This window comes from Rhinatrema bivittatum, chromosome 16 (genome assembly GCF_901001135.1).
Source record: "Rhinatrema bivittatum chromosome 16, aRhiBiv1.1, whole genome shotgun sequence".
Classification (NCBI taxonomy): Eukaryota; Metazoa; Chordata; class Amphibia; order Gymnophiona; family Rhinatrematidae; genus Rhinatrema; species Rhinatrema bivittatum.
The window spans coordinates 64,180,723-64,204,111 of record NC_042630.1 but is presented as its reverse complement, the minus strand read 5'-3'; the positions used below and the strand labels follow the sequence as shown (position 1 = coordinate 64,204,111).

The 23,389-nt window shown below is 42.8% G+C and overlaps 1 protein-coding gene across 1 annotated transcript; it reads left to right on the top strand.

Moving 5' to 3' along the window:
- The first annotated feature begins 214 nt into the window (after positions 1–214).
- LOC115077785 (olfactory receptor 6N2-like) lies at positions 215–22,315 on the top strand. Its single transcript, XM_029580071.1, has 4 exons — positions 215–1,152; positions 8,465–8,491; positions 10,835–10,844; positions 22,154–22,315. The coding sequence occupies exons 1-4, from the start codon at positions 215–217 to the stop codon at positions 22,313–22,315; spliced, it is 1,137 nt and encodes a 378-aa protein (XP_029435931.1).
- The last annotated feature ends 1,074 nt before the right edge of the window (positions 22,316–23,389 follow it).

Below are 23,389 nucleotides of genomic sequence, written 5' to 3'. Positions count from 1 at the left end.
GTTAATCGGGTCGCCGCTGGCTGGTCGTCATGACGTGGGGGGGGGGGGGGGGCAAGTCTTCACATCGCTGATTTTCTCTTTTAACATCTCAGTTCATTTTTACTATTTTTTTGTGTCTTTTTCTCACAAGATGTAGTTTTCTTTAAGTGCCTGATGGTACTTAAATATCAATATCTTTCTTCTTTTTGCCTTTGCAGATCAACCCCTTGGCACTATGGGATCCAGTAATCACAGTTTTGTGTCTGAATTTATAATTATGGGATTCCCCTCTTTCCATGGCTTGAACATTTTATTCTTTATGGCTCTGCTCATCATCTATCTCCTCACTATTACCTTTAATGTTGTGATTGTTCTCATTATCAGGCTTGAAGCTCACCTTCACATCCCAATGTACTTTTTTATCAGTGTTTTATCCTTCTTGGAAATCTGGTACACCACCGCCACTATTCCCAAAATGCTAGCAAATCTAATAACTGATAGAAAAAGCATTTCCTTCCATGGGTGTCTCTTACAGACATATTTCTTTCACTCTCTTGGAGCCACAGAATGCTATTTGCTTACAGTGATGTCTTACGATCGCTATTTAGCCATTTGCAATCCTTTACGCTATCCTGCCATCATGACCACTAAGTTTTGCTTCCAGCTGACGGCAGGATGTTGGATCTGTGGCTTCTTATGCCCTGTGACTGAAGTCATTTTGATTTCCAAACTGCCATTCTGTGGGAGGAATGAAATTCAGCACATATTCTGCGATTTCCCTCCATTACTGAGCTTGGCCTGCACAGACACCTCCACTAATGTTCTTGTGGATTTTGCAATTAATGCTTTTATAATTCTTGTCACTTTTCTCTTCATCATGTCTTCTTACATAAAGATTATTATTACCATATTAAAAATAAAAAGTTCAAAGGGACGACGCAAGGCTTTTTCCACCTGTGGGGCTCATTTGGCTGTGGTCCTGATATTATTTTCCTGTGTCATATTCATGTATGTACGACTAACAAAAAGTTATTCCTTGAATTATGATAGAACCCTAGCAGTAATCTATTCTGTTCTAACTCCTCTCTTTAACCCAATTATTTACAGTCTACGAAACAAAGACATAAAAGCAGCACTATGGAAAATACTTCATAAACAACAATCTATAACTAGGTCACATAATTGAGTATTAACCTTGGTAAAATGGCCCTCTTGAGGCCATTATTTATTAATAGTGATCCCACTGATCAGATTAACAAGATACATTTATCTGATTAACTTGGCTGATATATTCCATGGTGCAGCTATACTGCTGAATAGGAATTTCATGGTTATTTTATAGTTAGCTGGATAAGTTGTTGTAGCTAATTAAATGACATCGAAATAGCTGTCCTAAACTAAGAGGTGGATTTTAAAAGCCAAGTGCATGCACCAAGTGAATTTTACAAGTTGCTAAGATGCACACATATCTCCTGCAGCGTGCACATCTCACATGTTTTCAGAAAGGGGTGTGGTATGTCTGGGCAAAGCATGGACATTCTGGGCTATGGCCAAGAGATGTGCGTGCCCAGATCTAGTGCCGTTTAAACTTACTTCTGCTATGGAGAAGGTATAAGTTAAAAGAAAAAGCCATATCTGTAGGGTTTGAAGGGTCTGGTCTAACTGGGATAAAATAGGTTATTAAACTGGGGGGGGGGGGGGGTGTTGGATGATCTAGCTCTTAACTGAGAGAACTGGTGGACAGACTGGTGAAACTGGCAACAGCGTGGGCATGTGCCTTTTTTAAAATCTCCCAACTTACGTGGTGGAAGTGAGATTCTTGCAGCTAGGTCTAAACTGGGTGCACATATGCTAGTGCCCAGGCTATTTTATAACATGTGTGCAAGTTATAAAATCTCCACATCCCTGGAGCATGCAGGCACATTCATGCCAATGTGCACCCATGCACGAGTTTGAAAGTTACCATCAGTCCTATTTAATTCAATATTGGCACTTATCTAGCTAACTAGGGGATGAATCAAGCCATAGTAGGGCTCTAGTATGTGTTAGAGTACTTCATGAGAAATAAGCTGTTTATAGAGTAATAGAGCCCTATTGTGATGATATTGCATGATATATGCAATATTTTGCATGGCCCTCCATTACCATGAATGGGCAACTTTGCATAATAATGCTAATCCATGCAAAATAGTCATTACTAGGCAATTCTAAGTTAATAATCCATCACAGCCTACTGAGAAAATGGTCAGCTGCAATAAATTAACACTTTCCTGGGTTTCATTAAATCTAATGTTGGAGCCCTGGGACCCTAAAGTGGGACCCTAGGATCCCACATTAGATTTAACAGGCCATACAACATTTTAAAGGTTGGCTGGAAAAAAATAATTTTAATAGGGATAAGGGCTGATCCTTTAGCTCAACCTGAGGACACCACTACAGGTGGCCCCAACATCCACAAGTGGTAAAAAAATAGATGTAAATCCATAAATGGCAATGAACCCCCCAAACCCCTATCCCTGTCCTCATTAAAATGTTCTCCCCCCCTTTCAACTATCAAAAAATCTTCTACAGTAAAAAATAATTTGGGGTTTAACTTTTAAAAGATTTTCAATGTGGTTTAGTAATTCAAGGAGCTACAGAGATTTAAATGCCAGAGGACTTCAATTATGGTTCAACCATCACCTGATCTTTACTTTTAAAGATAGCAAGAATTTGGCCAAGTGATTTATTCAATGGAAAATCTTGAAAAGGATGTGCATTCGGCCACCCCGAAAAATGATGGAAATTTCTGTGAAATTTCGGGAAATTTCATTTTTCGGGGTTAGTGCGCATTATCGGGGATAGTGCGTGCTAACTCCCGTTAGTGTGCACTAACCCAAAATTTGGGGTGGCCACAAAACAAAAAGGCCCAAATTGCGGGAAAGTGAAATTCCTGTGGTGGGCCAATAATGAAGGCCGAAGAGAAAGGTTCAGCTGAAGCACATCTTTAATCTTCAATGAGAAAGGATCTGCAGTACAAAAATGTGGCCAAGTGTTACTTATTTGCAGGATAGTTGAATTCCACTTTATTTATCATGAAACACTGACTTTTGTCAATTTAGACCACTTGATAGTGAAATTGATGATATGTTTTATTGCTTTTGTAGGTTTTCTTGTGTTGTTTGATATAAAATTTATTTGTAATAACATATTTTGAAATTAATTTTTGTGTATGTAAAATGGTTTATTGATAATTTGATTTATTTTTTGAAAAGTTTGTTTATACCACTATTTACTTTTATGATTTATCATTTCTGTTAGTGGTATAGTCACTAATTATTTTACTTAGAGGCCTAAATTATTGCCATGGGCGGAGGGGGGGACTTTCATCTCTAGGACCAGATGGCTTAGGGATAGATACCTGGTCTGTCACTTGAAGAATTCAAGATGATAGACACATGGGTAAGCATCTCAGGACAAATCCCTTCATTGCTGACATGCCGCATGAAAACCTGCTTAGGAGCATTTCATTATGTTACGCATACTACAGACACCTCCTTAGGCAGCACCCTTCTACAGAGTCACACTGCAAACAGGGTTATGCCACTGTGCAAATTTATTTCATGTAGATGCACTCCTCTTATTTATGTATTTATTGCAATTGTTATAATCATCTTACACTGTTCCAGACAATGTACAAAACCTAACTGAAATACAACAGAAATATACCATAAAATGCATCATGAAAATAACAAAACAAAATAAAAGCAGAAAAAGAACAAAAAACAAAGTAATCCACATTGTCACATTTGTTTACTGTACAGAGTATCCTCCCAATTTGTTAAGGAGGATATACACACACATTCACTTACCTCTCAGTGGGATACACTGTGGTATTTATGCCCCCTTAAATGTCTCAGTATAGCACCCTGCTGCATATAAGATAACCAAGTCCCAATGTCTGACTTTGCTGGTTATGTATCTATAATAGACAATCATGTGCATCTTGGACATCCAGCCGCAGAAGCTCCTTGCATAATGTGACCTTCATATGAAGCCCATGCAATTGGTACAAAGTAGAAAACAGCAAGTCTAGGCTGTTTCTCACTGCCCTCCAGAAAATACACATATTACACACTAGAAAAAGGCCTCCTGGCCTGGCTTCCTCTGTCTGTAGTCTACTTTAGTGCCCAAAGTTGCACAGAGAGGGGGACAAGAAACACCATTCTGCCAATTATTTATACCAGTCTGTGTTCATATTTTTAGCTCAGTAATTACTAGGGCATAGGCCATTGATCAGAGAAGGACTGAGGCCTATCCCCGAACACGATGCCAGTTCCTTGGCCTAACCTAGAACAAGGCCTGAAGCCAGGGTCTCATCTAGGACATAGTCTGAGGCCCAAAGCAGGAGCCATAGACTACGCCTGAGAATGATGCCGGGGTCTTGGCCTAGGTCCAGGCCAATGTCGGGGCCTTGGCTGAGCCCTCCTCAAAACAAACTTACCTGATCTGTCAGGTATCCTCAGATGCAGCCAGGCCAGGTCCCAATGCCTTGGCCTTGGCCAAAGTCTGGACCCATGCCCAATGCTGCTTGTCAGCCTGAAAGTTAAGTCCTGACCCTGGGGCCTAGATCCAGATCCAGGTCCTATAGTGGGCAATGAAGTATATCAAAATGACACAGTCTACTGAGGAGAATGAACTTGAGTTAATTATCTCTGGTGAGACCCCAGTGGAAGGTGACAGTTGAAGAAGAAAAGAAGAGAAAGTTGCTCCTTCTTTGAAGCCTGGGCTCCATACCTGAACCTCATTCAAGACCGAGATCTATCCCAGAGTTGCTAGTAGCATACAGAAAAGGGATTCTATCCACATGCCTTGGGCCTTGAAGGATAACCTTCTCACCATTAGAAAAGAGCCCACACTCTGGGCAATAAGACTAGTGACTGTACAATTGGGATTTAGAACTAGGACAGAGTGAGGCCCTAACAAACTTTATCCAACACAATCTCCATTGGGGCTACATTTGTAATCCTTTTTCACTATATAGATTGAGGCCCTGAAGAAGCTGAATGGGCTGAGAGACAAGATATAATAAGAATACAGATTTCTTAACTGCATTAACATAGCAGTTAAAGTGATCTTCATATAGGCGACTCTATAGAAACATAGAAACATAGAAATGACGGCAGAAGAAGACCAAACGGCCCATCCAGTCTGCCCAGCAAGCTTCGTATCAGAGACCACTCAAGGTTGACAAACTTGTGTTATATGTCCACCAAACATAGCAATTAAAAATAATGTAGTTTATGCTCTTAAAAACTTAGGGCCAGATTTTAAAAGCTCTACGCATGCCAAGCCTATTTTATAAAGGCCCAGCGACGCGCATAAATCCCTGGGATGCGTTTAAGTCCCAGAGCTTGCAAAAAGGGGCAGTCAAGGGGCAGGGCATGTTGTTCTGGGGGCGGGGCCAGAGGCCTCAGACACAGCGGCCAGTTGCCGCTGTGTCGGAGGATCGTGTGCTGGCAGGCTGCCAGCACACACAACCTGTATCTGCCTCCAGACAGGCGCAAAGGTTTTGATAAACATTTCTTGGTAGGGCTAGGGTGGGAGGCTAGGGGAAGGTGTGGGAAGGTTTGCTTAGGAGGAAGGGAATGGGGGAAGCCCGCGGGCGTCAAACTAGTGTGCACCCCCTTGCGCATGCCGACCCCTGATTTTATAACTTGTGCGTGCCTCCACATGCAAGTTATAAAATCAGGCATATATGTGTGCACGCCGGTTAGCGCACGCACATGTACGCCCATGTGCAGGACTTAAAATCTATCCCTTATTTTGTGTGTGATGTCTGGAAGCCCAACATCTGTCCAATGTTTTGAGTACAGTAACTCTGCATTGGAGGGATAATACAAGTAATGCAGAGGTGAATGATGTCATCTTGTTCTGCTATTAATCTGCAGAAGAAACAGAAATGCCATTTGAAATTTCAAGTTGAGTGTGAAAAGCAACCAATCACAGGACTCAAAGTGAGGCCAACAGAATGGCATTGAGAACCGAAGATGGGGGACCATATAAGAATAAAACTCAATTTACAGTAATTAAACCAGCATGTGCCATTCAACAGTCTCATTCAAACCATGAGGAGATGCATTTCTTAATCTTTGGTAAGTCACTTTATCCCCCATTGCCTAAGGTATAAACTTAGATTCTCAGTCCTCCAGGGATAGGGGAATACCTACTAGGGATGTGAATTGCTTTTCTGACGATTTAAAATATCATCCGATATTTTTTAAATCGTCATTAATCGTTAAAGAGTGTGAAATAATAGAAATTCCCTCGATTTATCGTGAAAACATCGTTTATCGTCCTAGTGTGCACTAACGGGAGTTAGTGCATGCTATGTCTCACTAGTGCGCACTAACCCCTGTTAGTGCGCAGTAACAGAAAATGTTACTAATTTGACACTTTTTGGGCAATTTAGGAACAAATATGTATTCCTATTGGCTGCCCTCTTATTTATTGATGTTACCAAAGTTCCCACTGACGTTTAATATATGGGGGATGGGAAATGGAAACGGGTGGTAGCTTGACAAAAAAAATAATGTGATTAGTCATGTGACTAGAACTTGTTTGTTGTTTATTATTTTTGTTACCAGGCACTGGCACATGAAATGCTAGTGCATGTTTTGAATTTGCCAATCCCTGTGCATTTTAGAAAGGTGGTCCTGGAATTATTATACACACTTCGAATAATCCAATCCTGCTTGCTTTTATATGAGATGTATATGGTAATTGTTAAGTGTATTTGTGAATTGGCCAGTACGTTTACTTTCCTTCCTACTTTTACTCACTAGCTAAGCTTTATAAGAAGGGCTTCTCTGCTTGTGTGTTGCTTTTGTTTGGTGTGAGGAGAGGAGAAACATCAGCTCTTTATTCAATCTACTAGATCTATTATATCAACCTACTCAATTTTTTATTGATTTATTATAACAGTGAATTAATAATTAATTACTAGGTGGTGAATGTCTGATACACTAGACTACTAGCCTAGCGTCACTGTCTGGCTAGGCTAGTGGCATTTAGCAGAATTAGTAGCAGTACTGCAGCATTATATTCAAGCCTAGGTAGGCAGTGCAGAGTGCACCACTCCAGCAGTCACATCAGTGCTTCCTGTGCAGTAGTGCAGCATTATTTATATTATCGATCAATCAGTATTAGCTGCAGCTGGTGATTGATTGATAATAAAATATCAGTCTAACTACTAAACTAGTGTGTCGTCTTACTGCTGTGCCAGTGTATTGGCGCTGGACTTGCACTTGAGCCTTAAATTTATAAATCAATTGTTTGTTAGTAGCGCTAGTATAATACTTATTAAGGGGTAGCCTAGTGTCACTGGCTAGTGGCTGGCTACTAGCCAGTGAGCCACTAGTCAGATTACTAGTCACACAGTGAACTGTCACTTGACTATATATCCTATCCTCTGTCCTGTGCTCTGGCTGGGGCTATATTATATTAGCTGCTTAAGTTTAAAAAGTAAAATACAACACAATACATTACCAGACTACTCACTGGCTGCTGTTCCAGCTTACTTTGTTGGTGCTGGATGTGAGTCAGCCTGGCTTGCAGTTATAATTTATAAATCACTCAGTATCAGTAGTGCTATTAAGGGGTAGCCTGCTCATATAGTGCTACTGGCTACCAGTGGCTGGCTAGTGGCTACTAGTAGCCAGTGAGCCACTAGTCAGATTACTAGTCACTCAGTGACATGTCACTCACTAAGTCACTATATCCTTCCTTATATCTTATCTATTAGTCGCTTAAAAAATACACTTCCGCCAGACCCATCAGGGAATACTACAAAGAGTCACTCCAAATTCCAAAGGCCAAAACCTACCAACATAAATCATTGAGTCTCAGAGCCTTCTCTTCAGCAGGTCCAACTCTCTGGAATTCTATCCCACCAGATTTGAGACAGGAGCCATGCTCTCTAACATTTAGGAAAAGACTAAAAACTTGGCTTTTCAAAAAAGCATTTCCAAGCTTTGAATAAAACCTCCACTCAATAGCACAAACTATTATCCAATAACTGGACCTAAATACGAATTAACCAACTTTAAATTGACACTCATCAATACCTGCGGTGCTTTTATCATACCATTGTCGTATTTATGCATTTGATTATTTATGTACCGTTTCATAGTGATGTACTGCCACAGTTACTCACATATTTTATTTACTCACTCTGCTACTCTATTACATTAATAGGCTGAATTGTATTTATACATTTGATTATTTATGTACCGTTTCATAGTGATGTACTGCCTCAGTTACTCACATATTTTTATTTACTCACTCTGCTACTCTATTACATTAATAGGCTGAAATGTAAATATTGCTCTGTTCTATCTCTCCCCTCTTCCAGCTCCAAGTTAATTTCCCTGTTTTATTGTAACTTTCTCACATCCTCTATCTGATCCACTATATCTAAAGTTCAAGGTTCTTATTGAGAACATAGTTTACGTTTATTGAGAACATTGTTTACGTTACGTTATGCTTTACACACTCTGTTAATTGTAAACCGGGTTGATGTGATGCATGTCATGAAACTCGGTATAACAAAAACAATAAATAAATAAATAAATAAATAAATAAAATATTAGTGTCACTACACTGCTGTGCCAGTTTACTTGTTGGTACTGGACTGGACTTGCAGCTTGACTGAGCCTGGCTGGTGGGCCAGTGGCCACTGGTTATAAATGACCAGTAGCGCTAATATAATTAATTTCCTGTGCTCTGGGGCTGCTATAGTATTATTACCTGCTAAAGCCATAAAGTTTTAAAATGTTTGGTGGTAACAGGAGTGCTATTGGAAAAAGAAGTCCAGTCCCGAGAAAAAAAAACCTGCGATTTGATAAGAATGATACCCCTTCTAATGCAGCAAATGTAGAAGTGCAAGGTAACTTGCAGGACAAGGAAGGAGCAAAATCAGGAAAATGTGAAGGAAAAGTGAAGGTCAAATCTGTGCAGCTGCAGCACACTTTATTGTTAGATGAAGTGCTAGAGAAAGTCTTGAATAAAGAAATCGGAGGAGGAGGAGGAGAGGATGAACGATGTTGATGATGATAAGGGTTTTGGGGCTATTAAAAAATTCTGAGGAGGAGGAGGAGGAGAAGGAGAAGAACACCACCAATGACAATGCTACTATCATATGGTGGTAATGTGTAGTCCGATTTGCAAAAAACACTGCCAGTTAGGGATGTGAATCGTGTGGATCGATCGTCCTAACGATCGATTTGACTGAGGGGGGGGGGGGAAATCTGATCGTCTTAGCTTTTTTGGTTAAAAAATCGTTTTATCAGGGGGGGGGGGGGGGGGGGAAAACCAGCACAGCAAAAACAACCCTAAAACCCACCCCAACCCTTTAAAATAAATCTTCCACCCTCCCAACCCCCCCCCAAAGGTTTTAAATTACCTGGGGTCCAGTGGGGGGGGGGGTGTCCCGGCATGATCTCCCCGCTCTCTGGCCATGGCTGCGTTAATAGAAATGGCGCCGGTGGCCCTTTGCCCTTATCATATGACAGGGCAAAGGTAGCGCTGGCGCCATTTTGAATATTGGCAATACGGCCCGCGTGCAGGAGGTCGCTCCCGGACCCCCGCTGTACTTTTGGCAAGTCTTGTGGGGGTCAGGAGGCCCCCCTAAGCTGGCCAAAAGTCCCTGAGGGTCCAGCAGGGGTCCAGGAGCGATCTCCTGCACTCGTGACGTCGGGAGCCAGGAACCAAAATGTCGCCAGCGCTACCTTTGCCCTGTCATATGATAAGGGCAAAGGGCCACCGGCGCCATTTCTATTAACGCAGCCGTGGCCAGAGAGCGGGAGATCGCGCCGGGACACCCCCCCCCCCTCCACTGGACCCAGGTAATTTAAAACATTTGGGGGGGGGTTAGGGAGGGTGGGGGATTTATTTTAAAGGGTCGGGGTGGATTTTAGGGTTGTTTTGGTGTGCCGGTTTTCCCGCCCTCCCCCCTCCCCCGATTTACGATTTTTTGACGATAAATCAGGGGAATTGCTATTGTATCGTGGCTCTAATGATTTTTGACGATTTAAAATATATCTGACGATTGTTTTAAATCATCAAAAAACGATTCACATCCCTACTGTCAGTGCCAGTATCATCCACCCTATCCCTAAACCAGTTGAACATCGGCAAGTTAATACAACAACAACTTCTTCTGCTACTTCTTGTAATACTACTACTATGACAATGACAAGAAGTGTCCAGCCTAGAGTAAGGGACAGTAGAAAAACATCTAAGGTTTGGAATCATTTTAATGTTGTGGCTGATCAGAGATGCGCTGAATGTATGCATTGTAAAAGGATGGTGAGCCGTGGAAGAATTCTTGGACATCTTACTAACAGCAACATGAAATATTCACCTTGAAAGAGAACATAGAGCACTGTTGCTTGCAGAAGAAGCTGCAGGGAAGCCACAGAAAGAAAGTGTTCAGAAGATTGTGGGTATGTGAGGCAGAAGCAGTCTCCTTCTCCTTCTCCTCTTCCCCGGCAGCAGCAGCAAGCTACTATTGAGCAAATGGGGTGGTGTCCTTCAATTTCACAGACTAGGAAGCAAGTAATATCCAAAGTGGTGACACGACAAATTGCTGTAATGGTTGCTGAGGATGATCAGCTACTGCAGATTGTAGAGAATGGTGGATTTAAGAAGCTGATCCATCTTTTAGCCCCTGACTACAAAATTCCTTCAAGAACTACATTTACCCGTCAGGTGATTCCTTCCCTGTACTCACAATGTCGTGCTCAAATGTAGAGCGTGATGGCAAGGGCAAAGGGAAGGAGCATACATCTCACCATTAAGAACATAAGAACATAAGAAATTGCCATGCTGGGTCAGACCAAGGGTCCATCAAGCCCAGCATCCTGTTTCCAACAGAGGCCAAACCAGGCCACAAGAACCTGGCAATTACCCAAACACCTAGAAGTTCCCATGCTACTGATGCAATTAATAGCAGTGACTATTCCCTAAGTAAACTTGATTAATAGCAGTTAATGGACTTCTCTTCCAAGAACTTATCCAAACCTTTTTTGAACCCAGCTACACTAACTGCACTAACCACATCCTCTGGCAACAAATTCCAGAGATTATTGTGCGTTGAGTGAAAAAGAATTTTCTCCGATTAGTCTTAAATGTGCTACTTGCTAACTTCATGGAATGCCCCCTAGTCCTTCTATTATTCGAAAGTGTAAATAACCGAGTCACATCTACTCGTTCAAGACCCTCTCATGATCTTAAAGACCTCTATGATATCCCCCCTCAGCCGTCTCTTCTCCAAGCTGAACAGCCCTAACCTCTTCAGCCTTTCCTCATAGGGGAGCTGTTCATCCCCTTTATCATTTTGGTTGCCCTTCTCTGTACCTTCTCCATTGCAACTATATCTTTTTTGAGATACGGCGACCAGAATTGTACACAGTATTCAAGGTGTGGTCTCACCATGGAGCGATATAGAGGCATTATGACATTTTCCGTTTTATTAACCATTCCCTTCCTAATAATTCCTAACATTTTATTTGCTTTTTGACTGCTGCAGCACACTGAGCTGACGATTTCAATGTATTATCTACTATGACGCCTAGATCTCTTTCTTGGGTGGTAGCTCCTAATATGGAACCTAACATCGTGTAACTACAGCTAGGGTTATTTTTCCCTATATGCAACACCTTGCACTTGCACTTGTCCACATTAAATTTGTTTGGACTTGTATGAATGCAATGCATGCATATTTGTCTCTAACAGCACATTGGTGGCAGCTGGATGAGGCATTAACTGACAGCACAAGAAGCAGTGGCAGTAGCACCAGCAGCTCTAAAAAGCTTTCTCCAGGATACCGGTGGGCTTTACTGCATGATCAAGTGCTAGACAAGAGACATACTTCTGAAAATATCTTACAGGCAATTCAGGGGATGATGGAAGGATGGAAAGGGCAGAAGCAGTGATATGGTTGAATGTTAAAATGGATATGTTATTACTGACAATGGTGCTGATGGTGGATTCAAGGGCATCCAATGCTTTGCACATACACTGCACCTGGTAGTGAGGGATGCTTTGGGGCTAAGTGGCAAGGAAGTGCAAGGTGCTGGTACTAGTCAAGTCCTGAAGCGGTTGATTGAAAAGTGTCACAAAATAGCTGGGCATTTCAATCGCAGTGTGAAAAGTGGGAAGGAACTCAGAGAAAAACAAATAGCAGTTAGGGCACCATTGCATAACCTTGTTCAAGATGTGCCTACCAGATTGAATTCCACTTATGTTGGAGAGGTTGTCTGAACAATAGACACCTCTGCATGATTTGGCAATGGAATCTGAAATTGGATTGGAAAGTCCTCTGGGATGTCAGGACTGGACAAACATTGCACAGATGGTGCATGTCCTCAAGCCTTTCAAAGAATATACTGATGAACTGAGTGCAGCTATGGCCAGTTTAGGTGATATCATCCCTGTAATATATGATCTGGACCAGGTATTAGAGGAATTTCTGCATCAGCCAGATTTGTCGAAAGAAGTTTTGCACCTTGTGAAATGCTTAAAAGAGCAAGTACAGAAAAGGTTGAAACCTTTAATGGAAAGGGATAGCTATATGTTATTTATTTTATTTATTTATTTAGTGATTTTTTATATACCGCGGCACGTTAAAAACATCACCTCGGTTTACAATAAACAATAATTCAGCAACAGGCTTTACAGAGAAATTGAAATAACATAGACATGATATATATCAAAAAAATACCAACAAAATAAAAGCAAATACAATAAACCAATGGTAATCATAATCCTTAGTTAATGGCCAGTCTAATAATAAATGGAAGTTCAGAGGCCAAAAAAGTCAAAATTAGCAGTGAGAAGTATAAAATCGGCGTGTAGCAATGATTCAGTGAGAACAGGAATATTAATCGGTATTTCAGTAGAGGAGAGGATCACTGAGTGTAAGCTTGTTCGAACAGCCATGTTTTGAGGTTTTGCTTAAATTTCTTATGGCAGGGTTCGAGACGCAGGTCGGTGGGCATTTTGTTCCAGATGTTGGTCCCGGCAATAGTGAATGTGCGGTCTCTTGTAGAGACGTGCTTGATGTGTTTAATTGTAGAAGAGGTGAGTTTGGCTTGGTGCATTTTTCTTATTGGTCTGTTTGATGTGCGGAATATAAAATGATCGGAGAACCATTGCATATCTTGGTTATGGATCGATTTATGTATGAGGGAGAGAACTTTGAATAATATTCTAGATGCTACAGGAAGCCAGTGAAGGAACATGAGAACAGGTGTAATGTGTTCATGGCGGTGAGAGTTAGTGAGTAGGCGTGCTGCAGCATTTTGTAGCATCTGTAGTGGTTGTATTGTGTTTTTGGGGAGACCTAGTAGTACGGCATTACAGTAGTCCAGTTTTGACAATTCTGTAGCTTGTAATACTGTCCGGAAGTCATGTGGATGTAGAAGCGGTTTAATACTTTTTAGAGTATGTAGCTTGAAGAAACCGTTTTTGATTGTGGCTGAGATGAAATTCTTTAAGGAGAAGTGATTATCTATGATGACGCCAAGGCTGCGGACTTGCTGTAAATTGAGGGAGTCCGATGGTGAAGGTGGAGTAGGGTTAGCGGCGATGTTATTATGAGGTGAGATGATGAGGAGCTCTGTCTTCGTATTGTTGATTGCTAGGAAGTTCTCATTAAGTAGTTTTTTTATTCCTATAAGAGCCGCATCCCAAATTTTTAAAGTGTTAGGTAGGGAATCGTTGATGGGGATAAGGATCTGTACATCATCTGGGTAAATGAAATGTGGAAGATCCAGTTTCATCAGAAGTTGACAGAGAGGAGATAGGTATATGTTGAAGAGTGTGGAGGAGAGCGATGATCCTTGTGGAACACCTTGTGTTAGTTTTCTAGGTTTCGAAACATGGCAGTCCATTTTGACACTGTATGTTCTGTACTTCAGAAATGATTGGAGCCAGCATAGGGCAGTGCCAGCAATGCCAATTTGTGAGAGGCGGGAAAGAAGGGTATTGTGGTTGACAGTGTCAAATGCAGAAGAAATATCAAGAAGAGCCAGTAAGTAGGGGGCACTCCATGAAGTTAGCATGGGGCACATTTAAAACTAATCTGAGAAAGTTCTTTTTTACTCAACGCACAATTAAACTCTGGAATTTGTTGCCAGAGAATGTGGTTAGTGCAGTTAGTATAGCTGTGTTTAAAAAAGGATTGGATAAGTTCTTGGAGGAGAAGTCCATTACCTGCTATTAAGTTCACTTAGGGGCAAATTTTAAGAGCCCTGCTCGCCGTAAATCCGCCCAAATCCGGGCGGATTTAGGCGAGCAGGGCCCTGCGCGCCGGTGAGCCTATTTTACATAGCTCACCGGCGAGAGCAGACCCCGGGACTCGCGTAAGTCCCGGGGTTCTCCGAGGGGGGCGTGTCGGGGGCGTGTCGGGGGGCGGGCCCGGTCGTCGCGGCGTTTAGGGGGCATGCCGGGAGCGTTTCGGGGGCGGGCCCGGGGGCGTGTTACGGCCCGGGGCAGCCCGGGGGCGTGGCCGCACCCTCCGGACTTGCCCCCCAGCTCGCGTCCCGGCGTGCTAGCGGCCCGCTGGCGCGTGGGGATTTACGCCTCCCTCTGGGAGGCGTAAAATCCCCCAACAAAGGTAAGGGGGGGGCTTAGACAGGGCCGGGTGGGTGGGTTAGGTAGGGGAAGGGAGGGGAGGTGAGGGGAGGGAACTGGGGGTAGGCTGCGCGGCTCGGCGCGCGCCGGCTATACAGAATTCATAGCCTTGCGCGCGCCGATCCAGGATTTTAGTGGATACGCGCGGCTCCGCGCGTATCTACTAAAATCCAGCGTACTTTTGCTTGCGCCTGATGCGCCAGCAAAAGTACGCCTATTTGCGTTTTTGAAAATCTACCCCTTAGAGAATAGCCACTGCCATTAGTAATGGTTACATGGAATAGACTTAGTTTTTGGGTACTTGCCAGGTTTTTATGGCCTGGATTGGCCACTGTTGGAAACAGGATGCTGGGCTTGATGGACCCTTGGTCTGACCCAGTATGGCATTTTCTTATGTTCTTATGTTCTTAAGAATGACCATTATCAAGGGTTTTAAGTATTGAATCAGAGAGAGACACTAGAAGGGTTTCTGTACTATGGTTCTTACGGAAGCCATATTGTGATGGGAATTGTAATTGATTTTCGTCTAGAAAGTCGGTGAGTTGTTTGTTGATGACTTTCTCTATGATTTTGGACAAGAATGGGAGGTTCGAGACTGGACAATAGTTGGCAGGTTCTGAGGGGTCCAGGTCAGATTTTTTGAGTGTAGGCTTTATAATTGCGTGTTTGAGTTGTGTTGGGAAAACACCAGAAGATATAGATTTGTTAATAATGTTAGAAATGGGAGACGCTATCCTGGTAGGAATGGAGAGGAGTGTTTTTGTTGGCATGATATCAATCGGGTGCATGGCTGGTTTGATGTTTTTGAGGATCGCTTCAATTTCTGATGCTGTTGATGTTTCGAAGTTTGAGAGTGTGGCTGAGTTGATCTTGGTGTAGGAGGTCGGGAGTGAAACTGGTGGGGAGGGAGAAGAAAAGCGAGCCATGATATTAGTCACCTTGTCGTGGAAATATGTAGCTAGCTTCTCACATTTGTTTCCATCCTCGTTGTCTGGGTTGATGTTTGTAGTAGGGGTAATTAAGCTAGAGACGTATTGGAAGAGGGCACATGGGTTGAACTGGTATTGATGGATTCTTGCTGTATAATAGTTTTTCTTGGCTTCGTCTGTTGTTTTACAATACTGGTGGAGAAAAGCTTTGTATTTTTGTAGTTGTGCTGGATCTTGGTTTCTACGCCATTTCTTTTCCAGTTTATTTTGTTTATGTTAGCTGCTATGTGTGACCCACGTTTATGTTTATGTTAGCTGCTATGTGTGACCCACGTGTGAAAGGCAATTTTGCTCTCAAGTGCAATACTCTTGAATACTGGAAACATAAGTTGATTAAAATGGTTGAAAAGATTTCAACTCCTCCCACTCCATCCTGCTCAACTGTTTCCAGTTCCACCAGCTGCTCCCCTCTGATGATGACACCCCATTCTCCTCCCAAATTTCATCAAAATGTTGGTGCTATTTCAAAAGCAAGAGCAAGACTTGGCAGAATTGTGACTGGTGCTGCTAACCAGCAGCAATACCTGCAAGAGAAGGTTTCAGAAATTCATGTGAAGAATTTTCTCTCTGAGCCAGTTCAGAGCATGGAGTCAGACCCCCTGAGATATTGGGCAGAGAAAGCTTCAATGTGGCCTAATCTTACCATAGTAGCACAACACTTTCTTTCCTGCCCGCCCACCCACCAGTGTGCAAAGTGAAATAGTATTTTCATTGACAGGGAACATTGTGAGTCCATACCATACACGTTTGAATCCAGACTTAGTAGAGGAATTGGTTTTCATCAAAATGAACCTTCCGCTGCTTGAGAATTCAAGCATTCCCTGTAACTGGGAGAAGGAGTGAGCCTCTTGTCTTCTAGTATGGCATTTCAAGGTCGTTTGGGGATACAGCAGGATGGAGTGTTCAGCATCATGTGTCCCGTACTGGTTTTTTTGCAGAAGTCAGCCAGTCAGCCCTGCTCCTGCTTCCTGTCCAGGTGACACACTATGGTGCCGCCGCTGCTTCTTGCGGCTCCAGGCAGAAGCCAGTCCGGGAGCCACAAGTAAGCCATGGGGTGAGAAAAGGCCCTGTCCTGCTACGTCCCCGCACCACAGGCTGCAAGCCAGTCAGCCAGCCAGTCAGCCCTGCTCCTGCCTCCTGTCCAGGCCCCCAGATGCAAGGTGGAGGGCTGGAAGCGAGGCAGGCCTTGCCCTAGTCTGTGCACACAGGCTTCTCACTCCCATGCTCTTTCCACCTCCTTTCCACTAGAGTCTCATAGTGTTTTCCAAAACAAAATAATTGTGTGAATGAATTATGAAGGATTTTCAAGGCCAATGCAATAAAGTAAGTGCAAAGACCTTCAGAAATAATGCAAAAGTAATATTAGAAGAAAAAGAAAAACTGAGCCCCCAGCAGTTGTGTATTTATGAAGGATTTTTTTAAGATTCTGCTTTCTCTTATCCTCTTTAGTATCACACAAACATTGCATTTGCTGCTTTAAATGACTGCCTTGGTCATGCTTTGTACTTGTTCCAATAGATTGAGTGCACTGCAGTGCTGCACACAGTGCACTGCACAATATTGCATTGGCCCGTTTGAAAGATGTGTGAATGGTCAGTAGCCATGGTTGAAGCCTTGACGTTGGCGCTACTGCTCACGAGTGTACAACTTCTGCTAATTCAACCAGACTGAATTTTTATTTCTGAATGTGTATGACTGAGTGCCATACTAAATTTAAAAACACTGAAATTTGTTGGATTATATATAATACGATTATGTACATATCTGTTCTCTGTAAATTTAGTACCATACTACTTCATTTAGTAATAATAATAATGAAGAATAACTTAAATAACTTCTTTAAATAATATATAAGTAATAAAATCATATAAATACAGAAAGACATCTATGAAAGTAATCAAGCACAGGAAAGTCATCACATTATAATAATTGAGTCCACTAATATTTCTCAAAAGAAAAAAAAAATTATTAACAGACAAATATAACTAAAATAAATAATATTGTGTTTTTTTTTTTTTGTTTTTTGAAAGAGTTTATTGAAGAATAACAGTGGTACAAATACAAGAAACCACAGTACAAAACACAGCAATCATAGCAAACCGTAATACAGAATAAACCTCCACGATAATAATGATACCACTGATAATTAAAATCGGAAGAACAAAACATAGAAAAAACTCTTTACAAGCATTTTCGCAATTGTTGTATTTTTTTTACCCACCCCTCATAACCTCCCTCCCCCTCTCCCCCCATTCCCATAGCTCTGGAACCACAAAAAACAAAAAACAAACATAGATTTACGGTGAGTAATGGCTTAAAAGATTACAGTTGGTGCATAGGTAACAAAAAAGGTGTAGAAAAAGAGGAAAAAGATGAAGAAACAAGGCAAGTAGTTAGAATCAGCCGCTAATACCTATCATAAGAGCACACTCTGGTGAGTACCCGGTATTCCTACAGACAACATGATAGTTAGGTTGAGTTTTCTATCAATACATAAGGTGGCCTACTGGCTAGCCCCATCATCCACGGTCTGATGCTCCCTGAAGGGTCGCCAGGTGTCAATGAGCAGTTTCTGTTTACCTGGTGCTACTTGTTTAACAGTGATACTCTCGAGTCCCGCCAAATGAGACATTTTATTTAACCAATGCTTAAAACGTGGCGACTCACTAGATATCCAGACCGACAGAATCACTTGTTTTGCCATCACTGCCGCCAGCATCAGAAAGCGAAACGTGGCAGTAGCTATCGGTGTAGAGAGATCTGATTGGATACCAAATAGCCAAAACCTTGGGTTATTTGAGAAGTCCATCCCATATATATTCAAGCATAAGGAACCAATTCCCTGCCAAAGAGCCTGTACTTTGGGGCACCCCCAAAAACTGTGTAAGTAATCCCCCACCTCTGCATTGCATTTCAAACATAGGGGAGTCGGGCATAACTTCATCTGCGAGGCCTGAAGCCTCGTATAGTAATATTGCCAAAGGAATTTATATTGTAATTCTCGGATGTTCGAATTTTCCAAGACCTTTGGGATATTTTGCAGATACACCCTAATGTCCCCCGACGTGAGCTGAAGTACCGGATGGGACTCCCATTTATGGGACTCCCATTTAATTTAATGTAAATATGTAAATATCTTTATCTAATGTTATCCTCTCCCTTTCTTCTCTACTCCCAGTTCTAGTACCTTGTTATTTGTAACTGCTTCCTCCTCACTAATAGGTTACTCATTTGTTCTTTGTACACCCCTGTTCTATGTAAACCGGCATGATGTGATTGTATCATGAATGCCGGTATATAAAAATTTTAAATAAATAAAATAAAATAAATGGACTATAGCGTCTAGGAGAAAAAAATGGTCCCCGTGCTCCACCGCCCTTGCCAGCAGAGAACATTTGGGTTTCCCTGGAGAAGGCCGGAGGAAGTGCGTCTCAAGAAATCTATAGTCTGAGGGAGCAAAGCTCAGAAACCCCTGTGTTGTAATATAGTGTCGTACTTGAAAATAATAAAACACATCCCTGTTTAAAAGTTGATATTTGTCCTGTAATTCTGAGAATGTGTAAATGCATCCCTTTGTCCAATTGATCAATTGACCCACAAATTTAACACCCCTCTCCTCCCATCTCTTATATACCGTACTGGACAGTCCGGGCGTGAACAATGGATTACCACTCAAGGGTACCATGGGCGTTACAATATTTGGTGTATTCTTATAGGCCCTCAAAAAGGCCCAGGCTTTCCTGCCTGCTTGGATAAGCAAAAAGTTCTTGTCCTGGATTGGGACTGCACTCGTCGGGAGTTGGAGGAGTGCCGACATGTCTAAGCCCTGAAACCAGGCACACAAGTGTGGGCGTGAAGAATGGTAAGAAGTCCCACCAAACCAATCTTTAAGGTGACGGAGCATACACAACAAGTTATATTTTTTAAAATCCGGGCATGCCATCCCTCCCCTAAGCAAAGGCTCCTGTAACCAGCGTAGAGCCACCCTCGCCCTGCGGCCCTGCCATAAAAACTTGCGTAAGGCTCTATAAATTAGCAATAAGTCCCTTCTTTGCAACCACACCGGGAGCATCTGCAACAGATACAGCCATCTGGGCAACTCAATCATTTTAAACAAATGAAGGCGCCCTGTGAAGGAAAGGGGTAAATGTGACCAACGCTGCAGGCGTTCCTTAAGATTTTTCAACATGGGATGAATATTAGTGTTATAGAGAGAGCCAATAGTAGATGGGACCAATATTCCTAAATATTTAATATGCGAGACCGTCCAACGCAGAGGAAAGGACGAGCCCCACGCCAGTGCAAGGTTCCCATAAACCGCCATTGCCTCTGACTTTTCCCGATTAATTTTAAGTCCCGAAAAGGACCCGAACTCAGTTTGGTAATGTAAGACGTGTGGCAATGAGGCCACCGGATCCGTCAAGAATATAAGCAGGTCGTCAGCGAAAGCTGCATCTTAATGACGTATTATCCACTTCAAGACCCCGGATGCGAGAGTCAGATGCGATCACTCTCAATAAGGGGTCAAGGGAAAGGATGTACAATAAGGGTGACAGGGGGCATCCCTGCCTGACCCCCCGGTGTGGTACAAAGGAGGGAGTAATGGAACTATTAACCAAAAGATGGGATGTTGGGTTGGAATAAAGAAGCTGAATGTATTGTAAAATGTTACCAGAAAAACCAAATCGTCCCAGAACAGAAAAAAGGTAAGGCCAAGCCACCCTATCGAAGGCCTTCTCCGAATCAAAACTGACCACCATAGAGTCTAATTGGCGGTTTTCGCAGTAGGCCATCGCTGTGATTAAGTGCACAATATGGGAACTAGCTGATCTGCCCTTAACAAACCCAACTTGATGGGGGGATATCAGATTAGGGAGGACTGCGCTAATTCTAGAGGCCAACACATTGGCCAAGAGCTTCAGGTCACAATTTAAAAGTGAAATTGGGTGGTAAGAAGCCGCTTGCATTGGGTCCTTGCCGGGTTTCGGTAGGACCGTAATGTATGCTTTGTTAAAGTCTGGGGGGAAGGCCTTGAACGCCAGTCCATTTTGAAAGAAATCTCCTAATGGTTCAGAAACCTGGTCTTTAGAATTTTAAAATAGTCGTAGGAGAAACCATCCGGTCCGGGGGCCCTCCCCGTTTTGCTGCGCGTAATAACCTTATGAAGTTCAAATTGAGTGATAGGTTTATTTAACATTTCTAATTGGGACACGGAAAGGGTTGGCAGGGATACTCCGGAAAAGAACCGTTCCTCTTCCCGGTCCCCCCCCTTCCTGTCTTCGGAATACAAGTGATCATAGAATAAACGAAAGGTTTCCCCTACGTCCTTATCTGTGAGGGCCCATGCACCTTGTGGGGTTTTCAACTTATCAATGTGGATTTTGCTGCGCCGAGTTCTAACCAAATTGGCAAGCATTTTCCCTGTTTTATTACCAAAATGAAAAAAATTGTGTTCAGCACACTGATAGCTTTTTGCGGCCCTTTGGTGTAAGTACCCCTGCAGTTCCCCCAATACTTTATGATAAACTCGCGTCGTGGCTACTGTCCGAGTCTGCAGCATTCTTTGCTTCGCATGATGTAGATCCAGCTCCAATTGTGATATTACGGCATTAAGCCTCTTATTCTGGGCGTGAATAAAGGAGAGGATTTCACCCCTCATGACAACTTTGCTAGCAGCCCAAAAAAGATTGGGGTCAGACTTATGAGCCCCATTAGTATCACAATACAAGGCCCATTTGTCGCGGAGGAATTTCTGAAACTCTGCATCTTGCTTTAAATAGGCAGGAAACTGCCACCATCTATTCGGGGATGCAGGTTTACCCATGGCAATGTCCGCCCATATTAAGGCGTGGTCAGATACACAGGCATGGCCGATCGTCACTGCCTGAATACTCGGGAACAACGAACTGGCCCCCAATATGTAATCTATACGGGAGGATGTCTTATGTGCTTTAGATTCATGGGTATAATCCTTCTCCTCCGGGTGCAGTTTCCTCCAGTAATCTAGTAGTTGTAACTGTTTACAAAACTTACTTAACGGTGTAAACGTACGGGACTGAAACCCTACACCCCCTCCCGAGGATCTATCCAAACAAGGGTCCATGACCTCATTAAAATCCCCTGCCACCAGGAGACTCCCAGATTTATGTTGTAAAATTTGGCCCGTAATATGAGGCAAAAAGGTGGAAGAGCCGGAATTAGGCCCATAGACATTGCAAATTGTGACGTCCTTACCATTCAATGTGCCGGTGATCAGAGAATATCTGCCTTCGGAATCCTCAATCTCCGAGAGGAGTTTGAAGTTAAGAGATTTATAGAATCGCCACTCCCGCTTTTTTACCTATGGCCGCCGAAAAATAGATTTGTCCCACCCAATCTCTACAAAGTTTGGCACTCTCCACTTCTGTAAGGTGAGTCTCCTGAATGCAGGCTATGTCAATTTTTTGTCTGCGCAGATGTTGTAACACCTTAGCTCTTTTGATCGGGTTCCCAAGTCCGTTCACATTTAGGCTCGCCAGTCTAACTGTAGACGGATTCATGAGACTAATCGGACAGGCACAGCTATATTAGTCCTGTATACCAGTAAACTTGCTGCCAAAGAGCCCCCCAGCCTAGGCTCCGCAGCCATTCTGATTTCTCCAACTGCAAAAACAAACCCAAACCTGAAATAAAGCCATTGTTCCTTAGAGCTACTAAACCCCCTACACCCCCCACCACTCCCCCAACCCTCCCTCCCTTCCCCTACCCATCGTACTTATACCCAGAGTGTGTCTCCCCTTAGACAGGGAAGAAAAGCGTCACTAGACAAATGTGACCAGGTACCATTCCTTATCTGTATCCTAATTAAACCTCAAGTAAAACCAGAAAAGAGGCAGCGTAACCTCCCAAGTCCACACACGACTGTGATCGGCGTCTGTGCACCCCCAAAAATGTAACATCATTGAAACCCTGAATATATGAACTGCTAAACATTGAGAAAGGTGTACTAAAATGTCCATGACCTGTGTAACGCACATTAACTCACCATACGAGTATGGTAAAGGTCTGGAAGGGACCAGGCGCCAAATGATCAGTACAATAACAAAGTCAAAACCAAAAACGGAGAGTGAGTCCTAATGATTCGTTCTTCAAGGGTGTCCAGGCTACTGTCTCCTGATGTATAGTAAAAAAATAAAAAATAAATGAAACTGTGAGTCCTGGAGCTATACGGTCCTCGCTCCCTCCGCAACACTCACGAGTATCCTCGGCCCCTCCGTGGTGTAGGCGTCGACAAATCCAAATGAAAACTGTGACCACGACAATACCTGGCAAAGTAGTCCCATAATTAGAAATGTAGGAATCCGAAAATCAGCAGGCGTGGAAATTTAACCCTGATTCCCCAGGGTACTTCTGAAGTAAGCTCAGTCACCAGCTATGCCCTCCATGAATACTTTCGCTTCGGAAAGTTCCTTGAAAAGATGAACAGAACCCGCATGCCAAATCTTCAAAGTTGCAGGGTATTGTAGCTGAAATTTTATGTTTCTCTTGTACAAGTCCGAGCATATCGGGCTGTAGGTTTTCCTTTTCAAGGAGAGTTGCGATGAAAAATCTTGAAAAACACGCACCGGTGCTCCTTGGTAATTCAGATCTTTCTTCAGTCGCGCAGGTTGCATAATCGCCTGTTTCTGAGCCCAGTTGAAAACGCGAGCTATTACAAGGCGCGGTCATTGGTCAGCATTGTTTTGTCTACCGAGCCTGTGAGCCCT

Excerpts from the sequence above, each read along its gene's own strand:
- LOC115077785 (XM_029580071.1), top strand. The coding sequence starts at position 215 with ATGGGATCCAGTAATCACAGTTTTGTGTCTGAATTTATAATTATGGGA. Across the intron at positions 1,153-8,464 it reads AAACAACAATCTATAACTAG|TTTACGTTTATTGAGAACAT; the intron begins GTCACATAATTG and ends TTGAGAACATAG.